General features: G+C 36.9%; 1 protein-coding gene across 2 annotated transcripts in view; it reads left to right on the top strand.

Moving 5' to 3' along the window:
* Positions 1 to 22439, top strand: part of LOC117400758 (doublecortin domain-containing protein 2-like) — a 55113-nt gene extending 32674 nt beyond the window's left edge. The window contains exons 8-10 of one of the 2 annotated variants that reach the window (XM_059022299.1): positions 13360 to 13460; positions 19365 to 19640; positions 20525 to 22439. In XM_059022299.1, the coding sequence (XP_058878282.1) occupies positions 13360 to 13460; positions 19365 to 19640; positions 20525 to 20635 (488 nt within the window). In that variant the 3' untranslated portion in view covers positions 20636 to 22439. Of the gene's footprint in view, positions 1 to 13359; positions 13461 to 19358; positions 19641 to 20524 lie in introns of both variants that reach the window. The other variant, XM_034001084.3, reaches the window with a different exon arrangement.
* Positions 22440 to 25372: the final 2933 nt, after the last annotated feature.

Here is a 25372-nt window from a genome sequence, read left to right as displayed (position 1 = left end):
CTGGTAGGGTCATGTGGGGTTCCTGTAAGTTTTTTTTCTTTTAGGCATTTTTTAAAATATATAATTTTCCAAATTTTTTATTATTATTATTTTTTACAAATGCTACCTTATAAATGTTTGCAGTTTATTTTCTTTATGTGATTTCTTCAAATAAATTACAAATAAAAAATTAAATCCATAATGTCCATGTTTCAAATAGGAACATGTAGTGGTTAGGGCTCTACACTCCTGACTGGAAGTCGTGGGTTCAATCCCAGGTGGGGGACACTGCTGCTGTACCCTTGAGCAAGGTACTTTACCTAGATTGCTCCAGTAAAAACCCAACTGTATAAATGGGTAATTGTATGTAAAAATAATGTGTAAAAACTAATGTAATTGTATGTAAAAATAATGTGATATCTTGTAACAATTGTAAGTCACCCTGGATAAGGGTGCCTGCTAAGAAATAAATAATAATAATAATAATAATAATGTGAGATCTAAGGAATTATGGCAATACATATTAGGTAAGGTTTACTGGAATTATTTTGTTAGCACTTGTACTTTAATATTTACTTATTGGGAAAGGTCTTTTAAAGTTATTCTTAACACAAGTTAACATATCACTTTTCAGTAGATAAAACATTGACAGGGGAGTTGTGACTTGTGACCAACAGTTTGATAATACCACTGTAAGTCTTTATAGCGTCCTGTCAAACTAGGTATGTTTACCACAGTACACTACGAGTCTTAAAAGTACCATCAATTTTCACCAGATCCCCAGCCCCAAACTTCACAGATCCACCACATTGCATCAATGTAGTTCTCCTTCAGTTCTAAGGAAAATAGGCATTACTCACAGGATTTAGACTTGTGCGGTCCCTCTCACTGAGCTTTATACCAAAGCTGCTTGCATGAGCCTCCTGGGCCACTGTCGCTGCTGCCCCTGTGTGTGCCCTTAAGGCAGATGTTCCCAAACTTTTTTTGTGCGGCCCCTTTCAGAGATAACTTTTTTTTTTGCTGCATGCCCCATGTGCACTCCCCCCTTCTAATAAACAGCACAGTATTTAGAAAAAAAATATTTTCCCAACATATAATAACATATGTTTCTGAAGACAGAAAGCAACATAGCTCAGTACCACTATTCAAATACTTAATAAACTTGAATATAAAAGAACACTTGTTGATTGACAGTCATTTTAAACAAATGAGAGTATTCTAGGGCTGCTTCAGTCAGAACAAGATGAAATGACTGACGGTGAAACTACAGTAGCCTAAGGAACTACTGAGATGACTGACAGCGACCCCTAGCCATTCAGAGTGGAATTGAGACGGGACAGACAGCAAGTGTAAAAACTACACAAACTACAGATGATTTCTAAATTATTTTTTGTAAGAAAAAAAAATATAGTGAGTGGTTTTACTGAAGTTCATCCTATATTAAATTTATTTCAGTCAGACAATATCTGGGGAATTCAACGTTTAACAAGCTTTACCAATTTAAAATTGAAAAGTAGCAAGCCTAGTTATAGGTTACAATATTGTCCAGCAATGATGTAAGGATTTGAAAACTGTATAATATGTTACTTTAATATTTCAAGTATGAGCATGAAGTATGAAGTATTTTAAAATCTTACAGGCATGCTACACTGAATATAAAAAGAAACATCCATTCCTACCCCCAGACAGTACGATCCATTTAGAGGATACCAGCATTGCCAGAACAGCGCCTCAGGACAACAATAAACTGTCCTGTACAAGTCCTGCTTCAATGTCATTTTTTTTTACAATTTGTTTGGCAGGACATTACCTTTGATAATTCTTTATTGTTGCAGTGTAGTGTGCTGATGATCATTTTTCAGTGTTTCTACTTTAATGTGCTGATGACATGTCACAGAAAAAAAAGAAAAATACCAGTAAGATGGTAGCTAGTTTGTGAGCAAAGGAGAAGATTAATTTAAAAGGCTTTTTCTGTACTCGCAAAAGTAGATATATCCTTTGGAAATGAGCTAATCAATCTCTGCATAATGTCACCACATTTACAAATAAATCTATATTTCAGTTGGTATACCTACAGGAAGCAATGTAAATCAGGTCAGATTTTATTTCACGGTTAATTAGAAAGCCAGAGACTTCAGTTATCCAAGTCGGTGCACGCCGTTCATGCAGCTGTATTTAAAAACAGGAATTTAGTTTCTCTTTGAAGATGGCTTTTTGGATTAATAAAAAGAAAAAAGGATGTTTTTAAGAGATAACTATTCATGAATGTTAAAAGGTATGTCACTTATCTTCATTTATAAACATTTTGCTGCTTTCCTCATCCATAGTTTACTGCGTGAAACATAGAGGAGTGATAACACACATGATTCAGCTTCTCTGTGTGAATACTAGCCAATTCAAGGCAGGCTACTTTTTTTTTTACCATAACCCTGAAGCATAAACAGTCATGGCTGGGTTGAAGTGTTAATAGTGGCACCTTGTTATGAAAGAAAACTGCCTTGTACAATTTATTATATATTTTTTACCTTTATTTGAGATTGCTTTGGGAAGGATTTGTTGTTAGGTCATTGGTCTGTGGTTCCTGATTCCACATAATGTAAACCATATTTGACTGTAAACTCTGGTCTCACCTGCTGTAGGATATAATATAAGATACAGGTGGGACCATCAGTGCTGGCCAAAAGTACCTCAGAACATATACACCTAATCTACACCATGTCTTTTAGGTCTTCTTCCTTTGCTCAGTTAGTCATCTGCAAGGGCCTGATTTACAAAGAAGTCATTAATAGCAGCTTTCAACTATTTACCTAATAGGTTTGACAGTGGGAGTTAAAACATAGCACCTACTTCAACTGATATTAAAATAGAGTAGTATTAAAAATAAAATTTGATAAATGTTTCACTAAAAATAGTTGTCACTTTATAATTCACCTGATGTGTTTATCCCCATGCAATTTTGCTAGGGTTTATTATTATTATTATTTCTTAGCAGACACCGTTATCCAGGGTGACTTACAATTGTTACAAGATATCACATTATTTTTACATACAATTACCCATTTAGACAGTTGGGTTTTTACTGGAGCAATCTAGGTAAAGTATCTTACTCAAGGGTACAGCAGCAGTATCTCCCCAACTGGGATTGAACCCACGACCCTCCAGTCAAGAGTCCAGAGACCTAACCACTACGCCACAATGTGAACAGCTTTTTAGATCTTGTTCATTGTATTACAGCTATTTTTTAATGATAAGGCTGCATTTGACCAGCAGAGTGGAAGCAGTCCCAGTACTCAGATCTCTGATTTCAGTCTGTTTCTGCATTTTTACATCTTTTGAGAAGAGACTGATTGGCATGTGGTATCATGAACACCTGCAGATTCTATAGGCAATTCAACTTGCAGACAGTCTCTGGTAATGGCCTAAAGTGTTTCTGGGCTGGGTTCCACCCTCCCAATGAGAATAATATTTTTTTATGCAAGCCATCTACTATTTTTTGTACATTTTCAAATAGTTATGGCATGTCATGACAGCAAAATTGCCAGGCTTTGTAAAAGAGACATGCTTATGGTTTGCAGAATCCTGAGACATAATAGTATGTTGTCTCAACAGCTTGCTATGACTGACAAACAGAAAGCTTCATGAATCGAAGGTCATACTTTTAAGGGTGAGGAAGAATAATTTAAATACACGATTTGTGTTAAATAAACTTAAGTTTACAATAATAGCAGTGTGAGCTGCAGTAAAAAAAAAACAAAAAAAACATGATGCACAGCAGCCATTATAACAAAATGTACTATCCAAATGAGTTTATCAGACTAAATGTCTTAAGAGTAACAAATCACACATTCATTCCAGTAATCAAGTTTTTTTCCAGTAATCAAGGTTCTTAACTAGGGCAGCAGGCCAAGTACTCTGAAAATAAACTATGGTGACATGAGGAATGCACTGGTTACAGTGGGCATACTAGCTGTGCTTGACCTGTGACCTGAGCACATCATGCAGGGTTAGACAATAGTTTTCTGTTTTGCTACTTATTTTGCTGTTTTGGAGCATTCATCCCAGTGGGGTGTCCCAAGGTAGCACTAATCAATTCTATTAACTAGTAAAATCAGGGTTTGGAATCACAGTATAAATGGATTAGTTAAACAAAAACAAAAAATCAGTAGATTGTGCTCTTTGTCAAGGTACCTTAACATAATTAGTTAAGATATAACACCAGATGTTGATTTCAGTGGAGTCTACAAATATAAATATCATGTTGCCATATGTTTATTGTGTTATTTTTTAATTGGTATTCAGGATCAATAGCTTTCTATAAATATGCTCATAAGATCATTAGTTTTAAATGGAGTAAACAAGGTGATACCATTGCAAATATGAATAAACTGGGCGCACACTCATAATTGCGCATACTTATTAAAGCAGTGCTTCAGCAGGGGGCGGGAGGGTTTGAGTTGCTCCTCCAATTAAAACCAGGGATCAGACTACTTCACCTGTCATTGCTAGTACTGTACTGTGTGTGGTTATAGCAAATAGGAGCTTGTCTCCACTGATGAAAAAAAAACAAACTCTGTGGACCCCTCCAATTAAAGCCTGTCCTTAGATCATGTGCTCTGCTACTGCTAGTATTGTCGTTAATAGCAGATAAGAGTTTATAACGGAGCCTTGCCTCCTCTGAGGGGCCAGAACTGCTGTTACTATAGGAATGTTCAATTTTGGGTTTAGGTTAAAATGTAACTTTTTCTGGCATTTTAGACAATATTTTTGTTTTTGTTTTATTGAACATTATTATATTATAATGCTACACAACAATATAAGTAGACAAAAGTATTAGGGCTGTTAAAAAATGAGAAAAACCACAAAGAAAGTGTTTTCTATCATTTCTAATTGTTCTATTCAAAGATATAAATTAGAGATTCAGCTTTATAATAAAACAACAAATTATTACATAGTACATGCTTAAAATGAAAAATAACATGCAAAAACTAATTTCATACTTTGACAAAAGTATTTGGGCACCCTTACATTAGTATGTTGTGTGCCCACCCTTTGCTTCCTTTACAGCTTGCAGTCTTTTTTTTGTATTTTGAAACCAGTTCCTGGAATCTTTCCGGAGATATTTTTGCCCATTCTTTAACACATACAGCTCTGAGTTCTGCAGTCAACTTTGGTTTCATTTTTTGTAACAGCAGCCTTCAAGTCAATCCACAACATCTGGATGGGATTCAGGCTGGCCAATCCATAACTGTAATCTTCCTTTTTTTCAGAAATTCCTTTGTAGACTTCGCAGAATGCTTAGGGTCACTATCCTGCTAGAATACAAACTTCCATCCAATAAGCCTTCTAGCACTGGGTAACAGATGAGAGTGCAACATTTCTTGATATTTTGCTGCATTCATTGATCCTTCTACAATACAAAGGTCACCAGTGCCTGAGGAAGAAAAACAAGCCCATACAATCATACAACCTCCACCTAATTTAACACTGGGCATGATTAACTTTTCTTTAAATTCTTCTCCTCCCTTCCTCCAAACATATTTTTGCTTTCTTGGTGAAAAAAGTTATATTTTGGATTCGTCTGACCATAAAATTTGTTTGAAGAAATCAACAGGCTTCTTCAAGTATTCAAAGGAAAACTCCAATCGCTTTCTTTTCTATATTGTTTTTAACAAAGGTTTGCATCTTGGTTTTCGCTCATGGACATTCATCTTGTTAAAGTATCATTGAATTGTTCGCTCGTGAATTTCTTGACCATCTTTTCTCAATTCTTGTGTCAAATCTGCTCGAACAATTCTTCATCCAGATTTTTCAGAAATCTTTCTTGGTCTTCCACACCTGGAGCTAGTTGCAGTAGTTCCTGTTCTCCTGTGTTTGTCAATAATAGCCCTGTGATGGGGTGCCAGCTCGCCCCTGTAATTTGTGTTTATTATTATTATTATTATTATTATTATTTTTACTGTTGTTTTCATTATGATTTGCATTATAATTATTGTTTGTTTTGGATCGGCAGGGAGGGGGTTAAATTCCCTGTACGTGTTAAAACTTCATGCTGATATTGGACTCAGCACTCGCCAAGAAAAGCACCAACTAAGACATAGTTTATTTTACTGTAAACTAATGTGGTCAATCTGGGTTTCCTGTGTGGAAGTGTAATGCTGGCTCCAGGGATCGGCCTATTTTGCCTCTGTGGCGCATCAGCACACACAACAGCTGTAATGCCTGCTCCAGGGATCAACCACAGTGCGACCTCCCTAGCGCATCAGCATGACAACCGTCTGGAATGAGCTGAGTAGGGTAATTCTCTGGGGTCTTCAAGTGGGCACCTTCCATCCTTGGTGTTTCGTCGACTAGCCCACAACACCGTAGAGGGCTCGACAATGATTCTGGCATCCCAGCATCACCCCCCTCCGTCCCCCACTCAGCTAAGCCCAGCTTACTTACCTTCCTTTACATCGATGTTGCTTTCTTTCTACTGTACTTGAGGTCCCCACCCAGAATCTTTTAGTCTCAACCAGAGCCAGTTGCTGCACCTCTCTGCTGCTTCAAATAAGTTCTTCACAATGCGTTGCAACTCTTGACCACTGAATTCTGTGTCTTTGAGAAACCGGGCTGTGGAGTGTGCCACAAATCCTCGACAACCCACCTCCGCTGTTCCGCTTCAGCAGCTAGTTGAGCATACCGAAGTGTCTTCCTTTCATACGCTTCATCCACAGCATCCTCCCATGGCACTGTTAAGTCTACCAGGTGAACAAGGCATGCTGATCCAGACCACAAGACAATATCAGGTCGAAGGTTAGTGGTGGCAATCGCAGCTGCCAGTTGTCCTAGATGAGTTTTGGTTTTAATACCTTTCGTGTGTTATATATTGCTGGCATTGGTGGCAACCTGTTGGTCATGTTGCACTTGTCTTCCAATGCTAAGGCCAAACATCGCAGCACCTGGTCATGACGCTAAGTAAACCGTCCTTGGCTACTGCTGTCTATGCTCTTCAACCCTTGCACTGCTTGTTGTCTCACTTCTCCCACACAAACTGTGTCCTTTAGGTCCCCATCATACTATCTCACAAAATTTTTCACAGGCTTCTCAGACACTGTTGGTATTGCCTCACCGTTAATATAGAACCTCTTATCCACTACTTTACCTTTAATTATAGAGATGCTTCTTGACTTAGTGGGCTTGAATTGCATTCGTGCCCATTAAATGTTATTGATTAGTTTGCCCAATAACCAATTAGTGCAGGCTACTGTTGTAGTCATGATTGTCATGTCATCCATGTATGCTCTAATTGGTGGCAGTCGCATTCCAGAAGCCAAGCGTTCTCCCACTACCCATTTTGATGCCCTAATAATTACTTCCATTGCCATGGTAAAAGCCAGTGGAGAAATGGTGCATCCTGCCATTTATTCCGATTTCTAGACATTGCCATTATTATTATTATTATTATTATTATTTGTTTATTTAGCAGACACCTTTATCCAAGGCGACTTACAGAGACTAGGTTGTGTGAACTATGCATCAGCTGCAGAGTCACTTACAATTACGTCTCACCCGAAAGATGGAGCACAGTGACTTGCTCAGGGTCACACAATGAGTCAGTGGCTGAGCTGGGATTTGAACCCGGGACCTCATGGTTACAAGCCCTTTTCTTTAACCACTGGACCACACAGCCTCCTTTCATGTAGTGGTGAATTCTGAAGTTGAAAAACAAAATTGCAAATCTCCAAAGTAGGCTTTCTCTATGCTTCCCAAAGAAGCTCATGTGGTACTGAACCGTATGCTTTGGCTAAATCCAGGAATGTCACATGGAGCTCTGTTTTTAGCTGTTTGAATTTGTTGCCAGATCACACTGATGTGCTCTAAGTATCCTGTACTGAAGTGTCAATGAAGCATTTCTTCTATAGGTAAGCTGACAATGCTGAAGAAAATCTTGCCTTCCATGTCGATAGTCATAGAATCTGTTTCTTTGGGTATAAAACCTCACCTGCTCGGTGCCATGCTCTTGGTACAACCTGCTTTTCCCGTGCTACTTTCAACCATTTCCACAGGATTCGTACGCTCTGTACGGAACTCCATTAGGCCCAGGAGATGATGACGTCCTTGCTCTACTTCTTTCCACTTAGGTGCGCATTCCTCCATTTGGCATTCTGGTGGATTGATAGGTGGGATGACTGAAGGAATCGACATGGGCTCCTGCCTTTTTGAATCTGTGTGCGTTTCATCGAGATATCTCTCCAGCTCAGACTTGGTTGCTTTAGTGTACCTGTAACAGGGGGAAGATCTGTGCTGACTCATCTGGTGCGTTCATAGTGCTGCAGGAAGAGGGCAGCAGCCTTGCAATATCTGCCGGTCAGTCATGGCAGTGACACAGAGAGGTGGGAGAGAGGATGTGTAGGCTTTCCCTCTGTGAATACCCACACCCTTACACAGTGCCATTTTTCTCCCTGGTGAATAACCTCTTTGCAAATTTGAATGGGTCTTTATAAAAGTTAGTTCTCACACGCTCCTTCTTTTTGCAGCATTTCCATAGGCGCTCAGCTCTGCGCAATGTTGCAAGCTTCTCTTTTATGACCCTTTGTAAGAGATTGAGTGCCTCCTTCTGACTTTGTTCTGCTCTCCTCTATTGCTTCCTCAGCTGCCTCCTTTCTCTAACTAAGCACTCAATCTCCTGCTGTCGTCTAGACTTTAAAGGAATAGTTTGTACTTTCTCCTTTCTTTTTTCAACTCCAAACTTCTCGCTTCCATATGCGTAGATGGTATCCCTAAATTTATCTAGCTTCTTTTCAACTGTTCCACCTAACCTTTCCAGTGCAAAACAGATCCGTGTTTACTGTGTCCCACGCAGTTTTCTCATAAGCTCTTGGCCATTTAACTCCAGGCTTGTGCCCTTTGAGTTTTTTTTTCTCTCTTATGCTGGTTTGTCTGACCAGGTTCACAAGGATAATTTAGGTTCATCACCAGCTGTATCCATGCAAGTCCTCCTCATGTCTATGACAGGGGTGCTAATATCCTGCGAACTGTGGTATGCTTCCTGTCTCAGGATTTCATTCAACTGACTTGACTGACTTCATAAATAGTGCTGATCAATGCAAGGCCCTTGTCCTTCTCCCTCAAGCATGTCATTCTCCCTTGATGAATCTTCAAACCCCTAACTGTTGTCTCTTTGCTCCAGCCACAGACATAAACCTGGAGCTCTGCTCCATGTCTTTGCTAACTGCAGATCTTGAGCTAGTCCTTTGCAAAGTACTCTCCATTCTCATATCCGTTTCCTTTCCTAAATCATTAACCGTGTTGTCAAACCTTGAGTCATCTTCCTCCCCCGCTGGGTGTGAAACGTCAGGGGCACCAAGGCAGTTCTAGGGGGCAAAAAGGCAAAATATTAATCCAACCCAAGGGCACCAAGACGATTTCATACTCATTCATAAAACAACAAACAATAAATACAGAGAGCCTATTATGTTGATGAAATGTTAATTCAGACAAACACACAACAATGTTTTCTGAGTGATTCACACACTAATTGTTACAAAAATAAAATATAGGTCATTTTTCCATTGTAAAACTAAAATTGTATAAAAATATCCAATTTAAAAACAACAAACTTTCATAATGAAAAAATACAAAGGGTAATTTGGCAAAAAAATAAAGTATTTGTACTAAACTCGGTCAGCCTGTTAACAAGAGCTAATCTGTGTCCTGTAATTAAAGCTTTTTTAAAACCTTTTGTGCCATGTGTTTCATAATTTAGGGTAAGCAAGTTCAACTGGATTTCATATAACATGTTGTCCGTTGGTAAAGCGACCATTTAAATCAATGCATTTTTAAATGCTAAAAATAGTATTCTTTCAGAAATGGAGATTTGCACTGAGAATTTGATATTATTATTACACTTTTATTAGTACAAGTATTGCAATTTTAAGCATAGAATAAGATCTCCTTATACCATATATGATCATAGAATATATGATTATGTGTAATGTGGAATACGTTACATGCGTTTTTTTTTTTTTGTTTTTTTTTTTTTACTAAGCTGTAAATTAAGAAAAATATAGGTCTACATTATTTGAAGGATCTTCACATGTATGTGAAATAGTGGACAGCGAAGCATCGAAAATAAATTAAATTGCAGCTGCTAAAGAAATGGCCTGAAAACGCTTGTAAACATGGAAGGTGACATTTTTTTTTTTGCACCCGTTTGAGAAGGGTTCCATCGTCAAGAAGATAATATTAATAAAAAAAAAACAAAAAAAAAGCAAGCATTATAAAAAGGGACACAGATGACCTCTGAAGGATCCCATCTTTCAGTTTGGTTTGCAAGTTTTATTCCATAGCAGTTAAGACAAATGGATTTATCATGGTTAGTCCATGAACCATTAGCATGACCATTGTTTAACCTGTCATCATTTGTGATGTACAGCCATGTACTGAAACTCCATTGTCCTACAGTCATCATTATACTATTAATGACCATGAAATAATCATGGTCAGCAGTGGAATGATGTTTAAGGGATTGTCTACGTAATCTCCCTGTATATTCGAACTATATCTTGAAATGCTGTTTTGGTGTTTTCATACAATTGCCAATAAAGAACAGTTGAAATATGATATTCTCATTATTTAAATGTATATTTTACATCTTGCTATGTAAGATTAAGTCAATAAACTGATACCAGGAGTTACTGAACTGACTGACACAATACCACATTAATATCATGAATAGTGTATGCAGCAGAAATACTGTCTCTGTCACACTCTGCTGCGCTCTGTGAATAAATCATTGTGTTATTCCAGTATCTGTAAACATTCTGAAGTTGATGTATGCATAAAATGTGATATTGTAAAATGAACCTGATTGTCTAGGCCGTCGGCACTATTAATCCCCTTCTTTCAATTCATCTGCTGAATTCAATAGAAACCTACACCGTTTAATAGCTACTTTAAAGTGTTACTGAACAGGCTGAGGGTTTAAAACACAACACATTACTTTCCCTGGTGTTCTGCTTTGTTGTAGGTATTCCTACAGTATCTTATCAACCTAATTGTGATTGTTTTGTTATTTTTAACATATTTTGACCCTGGTCATAAATCAGTTTTCGTTTCACATCGGTTATTGGGTCTTCCTGTCAATATCTTCTGAATTCACAACATCAGTGGCTTTAATCCAGCCTGTTCAATCAGAAATGTTTAATTGCTTCCCAACTCCTCTGCCAAAGTTCTGCATTTTGATTGGTTTATCTGTTCTACCTGCGCGGTCCGTCACAGGTTCAGAGGGGTGGGGACATGTTTATGAATATGTATGATAAGCCCTGTATGATCACAACATTTGCTTTACAGACCCCTGCCCGGTTAGAACGAAGATGCAAGATGTACAGAGGACAGACCATATGAATATTTATGTTTTGTACCCTAAATGTGCAGAAGACATGGTCACACAGAACACTTTATAACTTAGGAAGTGAAATGTGCTTCTGTCTAAACGCTGTTGTGTTGCTTCGCATTTACAGTTCTCACTAGTTTTTATTACTGGTTCTTATTCCATCCAAACCCACAAAAATAATGTATTGATTTATTGATTTGTTTATTGCCATTATATGGGGCCTGTCTGATTTATAAAATGAGGTAGCCATGTGGAATCACATTTCAGCACTTTTCAAAGAGCACCAATGAGTACAGTCAGAGGTCAGGAATATATTTTGGAAATTAATTTGCTCTGAAGTAAAAGTAAATGATTAAACGCTTGATGCTCCGAACCAAAGCAATCACTGGGCACAACAAACATAATTTTTAATATCTGCTTTTATTCCTGTGTTTTTAATAAGAAACAAACATGGCACATATAATGAATTTCTGTTGAACAGATAATGACTTTCCAATGTAAATGGACATTCTGTGACGATACAGACTGCAATTTCTTTGAAAGTTGTGCTACAGAGAGACAGGCACTAAGCACTCAGCCACCTTCAATGCTCACAGTAATCTATTGGATTTAATGGGCTAAAGATTTTTACATTTTGTATTTCATTTGATTTAGCATTTTTATGAGGCTGCCTCGTGGTAAATCACATTAAAAATGTTTATAGTCGCATTAACTTTCTTGCTTACACACAGTGCTTTAGACTACAGTTAATAAATTCAACCGATTTCCATAAAATATTCAAAGAAGGCCATTATTGCAATGATTTTTTATCTTCACTGCTAAACTTCAATCAGTTTCACATTTGAAATGCATTAAATGCCTTGGTAAAATGTTATAATTTGGGCAGCAATGATTTTTAGGGAGGAAAGGGAGCTTATGTGAGACACATTAATTCATTTGCTTAATTATTTAAAATATATTGATTTACTAGTTATTTGAATTTAGAAAACATTAAGCATTTACAACATTCATGTAATTTTCTTGTTTATCAGAGCATACAATAGGATTTTGATGATAAAACTGAAATACTGACACTGCCTTGATTTCTGTGGTTGGCAAGAAAATACATTAAACGGTTGTGTGATTCATAATAGTTTTCAGTAATTTTTCATTTTTCAGTAATTTGTAGATTTAGAATACCTTAGGATTTAGGATTACTTTTTACACTGGTGTTGACTTAGACCTGAAAAAAATAAATGAGATGAATGGATTTTGTTGATTTATTTTACAGTAATGCAAAATGTTTTCCTTAAGCTATATTATAACACCTTAGACTATCTAATATAACACAAGCCATTGCCAGTTGAGTATATATTTCCTTTGATCTTTATTGTGCCTGAGGCTACATTGGGTAACATACTTGTTATTCAGAAAACAAATCTTAATTTTTATTACGGGAGTCTGTGTTTGAAACATTTCTAAATCTGTGATCATTCTTGCGAATAGAATAAAATGCATGTTTTCTAAGTGTGAAACAAGAGTAAGTTATATAAAAAGTAGGAAAAAAAGGTAGTACGGTAATCCTGTTATTTTGACAAATGGATTATCTGTTTTTATTTATTTTATTTTAACTTGTTTGGGACATGGTTATCGTTTTTTTTTTTTTTTTCATGGGCTGGTTAACAAGAAAAACATTCGTTTTGGGATAGATGTGTGGCTCAGAAGCTTGGGGGTGGTAGAATCCTCTGTTTTACAACTGCTGCTAAGCCCTAGCTGGAAGGCATTTGCTATGGGTTTTAGAACAAGCAAAATCTAAATTCTTAAAGCCAACTTGCATAACATGGGATTTATTTTACTATTACTGTCTGTTCGTCTTGAGATACACAGTATAATAGATTCAGCAGAAGGGTTTGGTTTGATATAATTGTTCATTATGGATCTATATTGTAATTCTCCCTTTCCCCACATACTGTCACTGTTGTACTGCTTTCAACATATTCCATCCCTCTCTGTATTCCTTCTTGCAGAAGAGGGTGTGTTTAAGGCATACGAGGAGAAACTTGAGACAAGAGGAGCCGTGGAGGTTCAAGAAGATGAAGACCTGCAAGTGGAGCTTCCAGTTGACCAGGTCAGCATTTATTAAAGTGAGGCCTGGGTTGGGATCACCCCTTTTCAGTTCACAAGTGGACATCAGTCCATATAAAAAAAAAATATGAGACAGGACTGAATGACAGTGGTGTTTAGGCCAGTTTTAAACCATTGTAGTAACTACATTTTAAATAGCTAGTAAGTCCCCTTAGGTGAGTTTACCCTGCAGCAGAAATCATCTAGGTAGAAGTCAGGGGCGGAGTGTCTGGAGGCTTAGTAAATCAGTCACTTAGTAAGATATCGCCATAGGGATCTATACTTGCTGTGTTTTCTCATACCTCTGGGTGGAGTGCAGCCAGGTCATGCAAGTACAATAGTACAAGCCCTTGGAACCCAGCAGGCCGCTCCTCTGAGGCTCATGCTGTGCTGAAAAGGGGGTTAAAGCAAGAGAAAAAATTAATTGTCGAATCACACTCATGCTTTTATGACTGCTTAGTCTTTTGAACTTTGACTGATCAGATGAGAGGATTACTGCATTCAACACCCCGATGACCTGTCTGTTCTTAGTACCTCCAAAGCTTATCCCCATCCCCCAGTTAGAAAGGTTCACAGTAATTGCAGATTTAAGAGAGTGAATGAAAACCTTGTCTCCTAGACTGTTATTAAAATTGTGGAAGATAGACAGTGACAGGGATAATGAATGTTCTCAAGGTTAACATTACATCTCCAGAGCCAGACTGCCACTCCACACTTAGATTTGCCAAATTTAGCAATTGGCGTGTCAGTAACATAAAAGTATATTACCTACAGTGCAACCACTGTGTGCACATGTAAAAATGTAGGTTTGACATACAGACTGACAGATGCCTCCATGTACCCCCAGATTCAGATACTCATGTACTTGATGGTATATGCAGGTAAACTGAGTTTACCCACTTCTCATTTCGGGGATATGGTGTTTACCCACTTCTCATTTAATGAATAAAGAGTTTACTCACTCCTACTCTCCTGTCAAAAGCAAATCCTGGCTATACCATGGGTTAAATCATTGCATATTTCAATTTATTATATAAAGCGCCGCTATGGGTAGAATCTCTTCTTAACATTTAACCCAGAATTCTGCACGACCACCACAACTGACATGCACATAATCTACCGGCTGGTTACACTCAGCAACAGATCAGTCACGGAAGTTCTGGCCTTTTATTTATTTTTACAACTTTACGTAATTTACTTTTATTTTGTACAAAATGTAGCATTAGAAATCAAACATTCTTTTACTTTCTGGAAAGAAATTATATCTTTCATCAGCAAGTTTGAGCTCTGAAGCCAAACAATTCCTAGCTGTTGAAAATTCTGAAAGCAGTTTTGGTACTAGTGACTCGACTGTCGCCGTTGAAAAGGACCCAGAACACCTATCAATCAGGCCAGGCGACTGGTTCACCATGGTGGACCTCAAAATGCCTATTTCCACATCCACATGAAACTAGCGTACAGGAAGTACCTTTGGTTTGCCTTTCAGGGAACAGCATACGAGTTCTGTGTCTTGCCATTCGACCTCTCCCTAGCTGCACGTGCCTTCTCCAGGTGAATGCAAGCTATTTTGGCCCCATTGAGACTCAAAGGCATCAGAGCACTCAATTATCTGGACGACTGGCTGATCTGTGCCAAGTCTCCAGCACAGGCAGAGGCCCACACAGAACTTGTCACTGGTCACCTCCATCAGTTGGGTCTTGCGGTGAATCATGCAAAGAGCCAGCTGACACCTTCCCAGGCAGCCTCCTATCTGGGAGTGTGTGCTTGGACTTCATTCTGTGCTTTGACTTCGAGTTCATGCTGGCCACTCTGTCTGACGGCAGAGTGCAAAGAATAGCTGCCTGCTTGGAGCTCGTTCAGCTTAACAGAGCACTAACGGTAGTGACGTACCAGAAACTTCTGGGCCTGCCCTCCTATTGGGTCCCCTGCTTGCTGTGAGACTGAGGAACAGAGAGAGAAGCCGAAAGAGAAGGCCTTAACTGTGAAGGAGTAAGAAGAACCAGAGAGTGCGTCTGTGGAAGAGAGGTAGTGTTTGAGAGTGTTTGAGAGAAAAGAAGATCGCAGAAAGTGAGGGAGCGTGAAAAGACAATAGAGAAGATAATAATAGGAGTTTATTATTTTGGCGTGAACCCCAGCCAAAACATGGATTCGCTGTTCCTCCAGTTGATAAATAAAAATAAACTGGTCAGATTTTTGGATCCCACCTGGTCTCCCCATCTTATTTCACTCCAAAAACGTTGACGAAACGTTATAATATCTTTAGTCTTTTTATACAGTAAATGGCCAAAATCAAGTGTTCAAATTAAATTACTGTCACAAGGCTGGCTGAGTGGTGACACGTCAGACCCGGAAGAAACACACAGACAGACGGTGGTGATGAGTAGCTGAGTGCAAATGGTAGCACTCAGCGTTTATTAACAAAATAAAAGGTTTAAACAGAACACAAAAACAGGACACGGCACTCTACGCCAAAATAAAATAGACAAACAAAACGTACTAAACAGTAAACAGACGGACAGACAAACAAAACATGGTGAGTGAGACACTTATTTTCTTATTATTCTTATTATTATTCTTTTTACCTCCTTCTCCACACTCGTTCTCCACTCACCGAACACCCAACCCCGAGTGAATGAAACGTGCATCTATTTATGCAGTTGTACCGAGAGTCGATTGCTAGTCAATCATTCAATTGGAATCTCGGTACAACTGCACGTGAATTAATTAAGTGTACTCCCGTGACCACACATTACATTTTAACCAGCACGTGAAGTGATCTGTGCCATCCTCGTGCCTAAATACAAATCTACCTTTTTAAATACACGTGAAACACAGACCCGTTTATATCCCGTGTACCAATCTCTATACACCAACATTAACACACGCAACATACAACACAGAAATGCACACAGGGGCGGAGCACATTGCCACAATTACCCAGTCTCTCAACATAATGAGTGGCTCCCAGAATAAATGAAATCTCTTACTTTCAAAAGAGAAGGAAAGCGCAATCATGAGTGTAGCATTGTCCCTGTGGTGCCTTGATTTGAAACAAGTAACATGTAATTATACCTTGCCCCTGCAGGAAGTTTTGTGACCTGGACAGGTGGATGGCTGGTTATTTCCAGCCATGTACAGCTGTAACTCGGTGGAGAACCAGCTCATTTTGAAACTACTGTATGTTATTCCTGGAAAAAGCTAAGCAGAGGTGCCATTATGTTGGAGATTATAATTCACAATAATCAAGGGTCCAAATCCCAAAGATAAGCATCATATTTTTTAAATGGACAGTATCCTATCTCTGATGCCTAATTTGCACTTAGCACCATTAAACCATTAAAATGCCAACCTATGCCGAGGAAAATAATTAACTACATTATGTGGTCTACTGATAGTTTTAAATGATGGTCATTGAAAAGCCAATTTTGATGCTTAGCATTGTCCTGTTTAGGCGGCAAACCCTTTATATACTGTTCAGCTTACCTTTTTTGATAATAGTCACTGGCCATTGCACATTGTGATCTTTTCTTACAGTCATACACACCATTTGAATGACACATTATTCATTTTTCTTGTTACTCAAACATTTTAGTAGGTGTATAATAAGCCCAGTAAGAAATTAGTTCTTATTTTTATGTATATTTCCTTAGCTTATGTATTGTCACTATTGAAAGAAAAAAAAAATCTCTGATGGAGCTCTGTTTTGTCAATTGTCAGAAAAAAGTAAAAACCATAGGCATTCCTAGTGTAATCTCTTCCATTTTGCATGCTGAGTTTCAATGGGCTTTTACTGTTTGGACCCATCTGGTCCTTCAACAGGACCAATAGGATTGAGTGGGAAACTAATCTCTGTGGTCTCATTTCAGACTTGAATCTAACATCAATGGAGGTTTTACCGGTAAAAACATTTAAAATAAATCATTATTTTTAAAAAGTAAAATAAACAGATCTTTAGGATATCTTTGACTTCTGCAGGTATTCCTGCCACTACTGTTTTTTTTTTCTGGAATTCGTGCTAGCCTCATTAAAAGAGACGTCCCGCTCCAGGAACCTACTATACTACGAAAACCCGGTTTGGGATCACCTCCCGTAAACTAACCTACTACTGGGCTCCCGGAGTCCCAGCCTCTTCACAAGGCCTCGGCTGGGCACCGTCTTGCAGTTTAAGGGTTCCGTAGTAGTTCTCTACATGGAGTGAATGCTCTCATCCTCGATGTAAACAACCTTTTGCTCAGTGCCCGTCTGTGTAGCAATGGCCATGCAGTGGCACCAAGCTGTAGCACAGACACTTTTTGAGCCCCCCCCCATATGCACACATGCACTCCAAGAATCAGCGACATGGTCTACCTATCACAATACTGCTTTGGAATTACTCACACCTGTTTTTCTCCCAATTTGTGAACTTTGGTATTGCTTGGCAAGTCAAAAAATACGGGGGTCTGTTCAGCATTTCTGATCTGTCCAAGCTGGTACTGTTTGTTAGAAATGCTGAAATTGTAAAAGGTTATCTTTGAATTCCTCAGGAAGTTAATGATGCTTCTTTGAAAATGGCTGTCTGTGTCATGGATGATTTGTTCATCTTTTCTTTGCAGTCAGTCCCGTTTCTGTTTGTGTACTTGGGTAATTACGTCTTTTGTTGGTGACTTTAATACACGCATCACTATATGGTACTAGAATTTAAGACACAGGCTATTTTTGAGGAGCAAAAATTCGAAGGAATACGGTACATTTATTCTGACATTTTAATGGAAACCAGTGCAAGTACAGGTTATCCCTAATTATCTTGTCTTGTAAAGTTAGTTAAATGGTTTCATGTGTAAAAATACTGAAGTTTCATGTGTAAAAGTTTCAAACCCTCCAGACACGTATTGTACCTATGTCAGAGCAAGAACCTGTTAACCCCATTACAACATGTTAAGATCTTCATATGCGCTTTTCTCAGTTTCAAAAAAGTTGTACTTATTATTAAGTGCTTACAATTATGGCTTCAATATAGTTTTGTTTAGTATAGTACCGAACTGCGATTTGAAATGTTGGCCTTCAGTTGTGTGACACACAGCTGTTTTGGACACTGTTGATCCTGGCAGGACAAATGAGGTAATGTGATGGCTCAAATAATCTTATCTGACTACTGCAAGGTTTGCAGGTTGCACCAGCATCTGCCTGTTACATATGCTTAAATTATAATTACTGCATATTTAGGTTCTCTTGAGAACACCACCTGGCCTTTTCACGCTATCCACAATGGTGAAGCACTCATGCTTGTGTGCTGTGGGATATAAACCCTTGGTCGATAATAATAACTTGACAATTATATGACAGCACCACTTTTACTAACTTTAGAACACAATAAGCAAAGCAGCATTCATATTGCTTGACTCACACGTGACATTCTCATAATTTGAGGTAAATCATATAATGCATGGACATGATCTTACAGTGTGTGTCTAATATGAACACTATTTCAGGATTTAAAAAATAACTAATGTTGGTTAATTCACGGTTAGGCCAAGTTGACATTAAATTGGACATGTACAATTTAATGTCAACTTTAGAGTGCCCAGTAATTGTTTACCCTCACCATAGCAATTCCCCTACACAGCTCATGAGAACTGAAGGTTAAGTGGTCATCCACCGATCCTACGACCAAGCCAGCGTCCTCTTTTACACCCAGAAAGAGCGGATGTCAGTGAGCTACCGGCCTCTGGAAGACAAAGGCCAGCCCTGTGCTCTAAATGATTTAGACCACATTTTATGTTCTTTTGTATAAATGGCCTAGACACTTAAATGTAACAGAAGACAGAACATTTTGATAAATAAATCACAAATCAAAGAAAATGTATCTAATACATTTCCATGCTTTAATAAATAGTTCGCTTTACATATAACTGTTTTTTTGCAGAGACAGGCAGAAACAGTGGATGAAGAAGATGATGTAGAAGAAACTTTGAAGGATGAGGAGCTAGTTGAAGACAACAAATGGGAAAGTGAAGTTCATGGTGGCCAAGAGGCAGATGGAAGTACCGAAGAGGATACTGTTGCCAGCTGGAGTGACCATGAAGAAGATCTTATTAATGATAACAAAGAGGAGCCCCCTCAGGAAACACCAGAGGAGCCCCCTCAGGAAACACCAGAGGAGCCCTATCAAGAGATGCCAGAGCTCGAGGAGGAGGAAAGTAGAAAGGTGAGAAAAAACATATTCCAGATTAAAAGCACTTGTGGTCTCGTGCCTAACAATGCTCCAAGTGTTATTACGTACTGATTCAACAGTCATTTTTTGTTTCTTATAACCATTATGTATACAGAGATAATCGTAATATATGTTTTAGAGAACAGTGTTGTCTTTTAAATGGCCTAATCACTCATATTTCAACGTTATAACAGTCCCTTACAGTGATGGCTATTAATGAAAAAGAGAAAACAGCAATGTGGTTCAGCAGGACTTCCAGAAAAGCAAAATAATATGATGTTCAGAAGATATAATAAGATGTTCTCCAATAGTGAGTTCAGTGAAATAGCATTAAGAGCTTCCTCCAGTTGATAAATGTAGATACAAATATCAAAACAATTGCAACTGTTTTAATGGTTTAATGGTGTACAGTACACATGATACAGCAGCAATAGGTGGTAAGAATATTTAAATGTCAATGAGGTCTTTTTTCATGACTTAAACAGCAGCCACCATTAAACTCTATATTCATCATTCTGTTTAACATTACTAAAGATAGTAAAACATATAGTAGCAGGCTTTACTTTTTCAACTTTTTATATTTTTAAAAAGTATTTACAATAACCTTTCATATGTGAGCTGTAAAATGTAGTGCCTTTTTATAGTGAAAACATTCTTTAAAAAAAGTTAATACTTTCAAAATGCTTTAAGAACTTCAGCTAAATTCACAGAGCACTGTAGAATGCTAGCTTCCTTTTTGCTGCGTTTGATGTCTTCATTCCAGATCACTGTGTTACATGGATTACAATATAGAAATCTAGACTTGCTTCAGCACTATTTTACCATTTAAAAATAATCAGATTACAACTGTGAATGTACATTTATTTCTCTTCTTTCAGTCTTGCAGTCCTTTAGGAATAGAAACACCATCCAGCCCAGAAAGCCAAATCACAAGCTCTCGGAGGAGTGAAAGTGCAGAAAAAACTGATGAATATGCTCTTGTGGCTTAGTGAGCCCACCAATCAGCTACATCACAGCACAAAAGAAATACATCATTAAACTGAACATGCCTGAACTGCAAAACGTATAAACTACCTAGAACTCTACTATCTTGTGCAAGATAATCATCATGGGCATCACAGGGAGACATGCTATCAACATAAGCTAAGTGTAGGATGTTTTAGGGTGGATATCTGTGTCTAATGAGTGCAGTACATTCATGTATTTATCTAATGAACGTGATAGAGCCATAGCTAATGTCTATCGGAGACACCAGTGAGTGATATGGAGGCTTTTTAATTAAGTATGTAGACATAGCAATGTCATACAGTAACAGCATTATTGTGTATATGGTAATTTAGCCTCACTTAACATAGTATCGTTTGAACTAAAAGATGACTGTTATAAAACATTATGGTTTAACATTCTATTAGGCTTCAGGTTCCTGAAAGAACAGATGCTATTAAAATGATATATTTGGAGATTGTTGGCCAGTGACCACAGATGGTCCTCTAAGGAGGTTAAAAAATATAATATCTTGAGTACAGAATACATACTAGATTTATAAATAAGGACCAGTGGGGTCAGTTTTTTTTAATGTTTGTCTTATCTATACATAAATGTTCCTTGAGCAAAACTTTAACTGTGCATAACTTTTCAATGGGTGCACATCCTGCACCCATAAATAGAGGCTGAGCCAAATCAAATTCAAAGTTAGTTAGCCATCTAGTAGAGTCTGTCAGGTCTGCTGTCTTACCCATTGTGGCAGGTTATCCAACCTATATATTACAGAACAGGGATGCAATTTGAATATCTAAGGGTCTGTTAAATTACATGTATTTCCAATTTATAGTCTAGCCTATATCTATATCTATGTCTATCTATGTGTATAGGCAGTACTATAATGTATGAGCATATGATAACATTGAGTATAATAAATGTTAGATATACTGGCCTCCGATTCCCTGTGTAATAAAATGTTCTTGTGTTTGTGTTCAAAATGTATTGTGTTGAAATACACAAGTTATCTTAATTATTTGCACCTGTACCTGTACTTGTAATTTTTTTTTAAATTACTTTTAGATTATTTGCTATCTGACTTGCACATCAAAAAATCACTTTACTTACACAGTACAGTTTACTGTCGTAGCCTAATTGTCAATTTAATTAATTGGATTATCGAATCGTGAAATAACGAGGAAGCATTGTATAAATGTAACAGATGGCTTGGTTCATTCTTTAATAAGACAACACACAATACAAAATATTGGAGTTTTAGATGACAACAAAACAAGGATTTTTCTTATATAATGATCTTTAAACATTTTATCTTCTTCTACAGTATATCATGACAGAATGAAACCTCTTCTGATATACACAACTTTGGAATTAGAGAGCTTTGTAAGAATAACTGCCAATAGCTGTTTTAATCTTTTTTCTTTTGAAACTGTACAAGTACACAATGTTGAATTTCATCAAATCTACCTCTGCTGTTTTGAAGTGGAAAAAATAAATATGCAGCTCATTATTTGGCAACCTCTTTACACATTTGTAACACAGATATTGCACTTACTTTCTTTTAACATTAGTTTAACAATAGTTTATTAAAATAATGTGTTGATATTTGTTATTAATTGATAGTATACATTTTAAAAGTTTCAGTTGTATGTGTTCCTTCTTTTGTGGGTATATAATGAAACAACATGTAAAGTTATTTATTTACTAACAATATTAATACAAATAAATATGAAAATAAATCTAATTCAGATCTTATTTATTATTACCTGTGTGCTCTCGGAAATAGTTAAAATGAAAAGCAATAACCTGTATTATATTAACTATATGGTTTAAAGTGAAAAAGAAAAAGCAGATTCCCCATTAAACCAGTCATTAATAAGCAAATGGTAACAAAATAATGTGATTAATAAAAAAAGTCTTTCCACATTTGTACCAATTATGTTTTCCCTTATACAAGTTTACCATGGTATTTTTTCACTTTTACCATGCTGTTTCCATGGTAATACCATGTATTAACCATCATTTACCCTGATTTACCATGTTAATTAATACGGTTTACCATACCTCATTGTTCTTCACATTGCTTTGCTACGCTTTACCTTGCTTTCACTGTCCTTTATTACCAGGGGTCAGCACCATATCGAGTGGTGACGGACATTTAAAAAAAAAAACAAGTTGCCGACCCCTGTTTATTACGCTTTGCTATGCTTTTACTATGGTAAACTTTTATAAGGGTTATATAACATGTAAAATGACACCCATATAATTGTCTCTACTTAAAAATAAATGGTTTTGCCAAAGTACAGTTTAATGTTACTGGACAAATCATTTAGAACTCAAATGGACCAATTATTTAGACTCCTGTGGTAGCACAGAAACAGGACTAATTGTGCAGGTTAATACTCTGGCTGTTTTTCATGCTTTTTAACTAAGCAGAGCAGAGAAGGTAGGATAATTAATTTTGCACAAGGAAAGAAAATTGAAGTAGCTGCTATTTGCATGAAACAGGACATAGAAAGTGGACATAGAAAGTGGGGTCAGAACTAGGTCAGTGATCTGAAGAACAGCATGTTCAGAATTATACCTTGAAAATGATGATGTCTCCCGTCAATGACGACGCATGAGTTTTGTCAGCAACTCTTGGCAAGTAAATTTGTTTGTGTGTTCGTTCATGAGAAATAATGAAATAATGAAAATAAGTCATATATATATTGGAGTTTTAGATGACAACAAAACATCTAATATATATATATATATATATATATATATATATATATATATATATATATATATATATATATATATATATATATAACACTGTTTATACCTAACTGGAGACTCTGGGTCTGTCTATAAACCTACAACCACACACCACCCAGGGACATCTTACATACATAACCATAAGTGGCTAAACTATTAATCCTATACTTACTTTCCTTCTGATTAAAAATAGTACCTTAAAGACCAAGTATCATCGTTTAAACTTAACAGTGTTGTACACTGTTGTGCTTAGCGTTCTTTTTCTGTACTTCGTCTTTTTCTCGTCTCTCAACTGACCTGCCGCCTTGTTGGTATTCCTTTGTGCTTTTATTTAAATACAAGTACTACTTTAAAAACAAAAGGCACTGATTTAATTTCAAATAACTGCAGGAATCAAGACTTTTTCATTGCAATAGAAGTAACCTGTCATTGGAATACTGCCACCTTATCACTGGAGGTGAATGACATGCAGGTAAGCTTTTTTTCTAAAATGACTACTGTAGTAACTACTGTATACAAGTTCTGAAAATCATGTTTGTTATAAACATTTGCAAATTATTTATTAAGAGGTGCGTTGAGAATAAAATAAATATATGCAAAATAAAACAAAATAAAAGGATAATGCCAGCGTATATGCTAGTCAAAGTGACGGTTATTATAAATGTTGTTACCTAACAATAATATATACTTTTAGGGGCGTTTCGCAGAGTTGGTTTATTTAAAAATATGTGTTTGTAAGTCATTTTTTCTATTATTACAGCGATGTTACCATAATATCAAATGAATGAATGAATAATTAGCCTACACAAAATGCTTGAATGACAAGTTGGGGAAAGGGCACGAAATGACAACCAATCAATGGTTCTAAAAAGAAATCTAGTGAGGGAGAAAAAAAAAAACATTTAAAAAAATGTAATACTGTCCTTTACAATCCTTTAATAAATATATGTGCACATGTCAACTATGCCCTCTTCCGCGACCCACAGGTTTGGGGACTGCTGATCTACATCAGCTCTTAAGAGACCGGTATTTTTTTCATGCAACTTGCTGTCAATGGTGATTCTAGTGTATTTTACAAAATATGAATCTTAAGTAGTTATACGTTTAGACATGGTTTTAAAATGAATAAAATCAATAAGTATCACCTTTATTAACACATTATATTTATTGTTCACTCTCAAAACGTGTACATTGGTAAGCATGGACAATTGATGAAAAATTAACCAGCAATGAATCTTCATTGCAAAACAACCGCATGAAATACTGTGTGTTACGAAAAATAAGTTCATACTGTTGGCCCACAACACACTCAAAAATGCTTCAAACTGTTTAATGATTAACAATAAAATCAATACAAGTACCAGTTTTATCACAAAATCAAAGCAAACGTGACTAATGTGTTTTTATAACGTGTACATTGATAAATAAGAACGCTGGAAAAGGAGCAAAATACGAATATCCATTGCAAGACTCAATGCACGAAATACTGTTAAAAGAAACCAACCAAAAAAAAAAAAAAACACACGTACAAATACACTAAAAGGCAACCCTGTTAATATCAGAAAACAAGTTTGTATTTTACTTACTTTCAGCACGTTCAAAAAAGCTTCACAACTCGTTTTAAAATGAATAACCTCACAAAACAAACTATGCATTACGTGTACCTTAAAATACTTAATTCAGTTTTCTTATCATTCATCTTGAGCCCCAGGGTCTCTCATCGCTGTTGAAAAACATATTGGTAAGCTCGCTGTACAGCCGTGTGTGTATTGACTAGAACATTCAGTATGACGCGCATTATATTATTCATAACCTGGCGTTTAAAAGAGACACGGCGTCTATTTACCATATTTCCCAGAAGCCCCTGGGCTTATTAGAGACCCGGCGAGTATTGGAGACTGGCGATTATTTGAAATTTTACGATAGATATACAGTATATCTATATATATCTATCGTAAAATCCCTCCTGG

This window comes from Acipenser ruthenus, chromosome 4, assembly GCF_902713425.1.
Source record: "Acipenser ruthenus chromosome 4, fAciRut3.2 maternal haplotype, whole genome shotgun sequence".
Classification (NCBI taxonomy): domain Eukaryota; kingdom Metazoa; phylum Chordata; class Actinopteri; order Acipenseriformes; family Acipenseridae; genus Acipenser; species Acipenser ruthenus.
The sequence above is the reverse complement of the archived record's forward strand: the minus strand, read 5'-3'. Positions and strand labels throughout refer to the sequence as shown.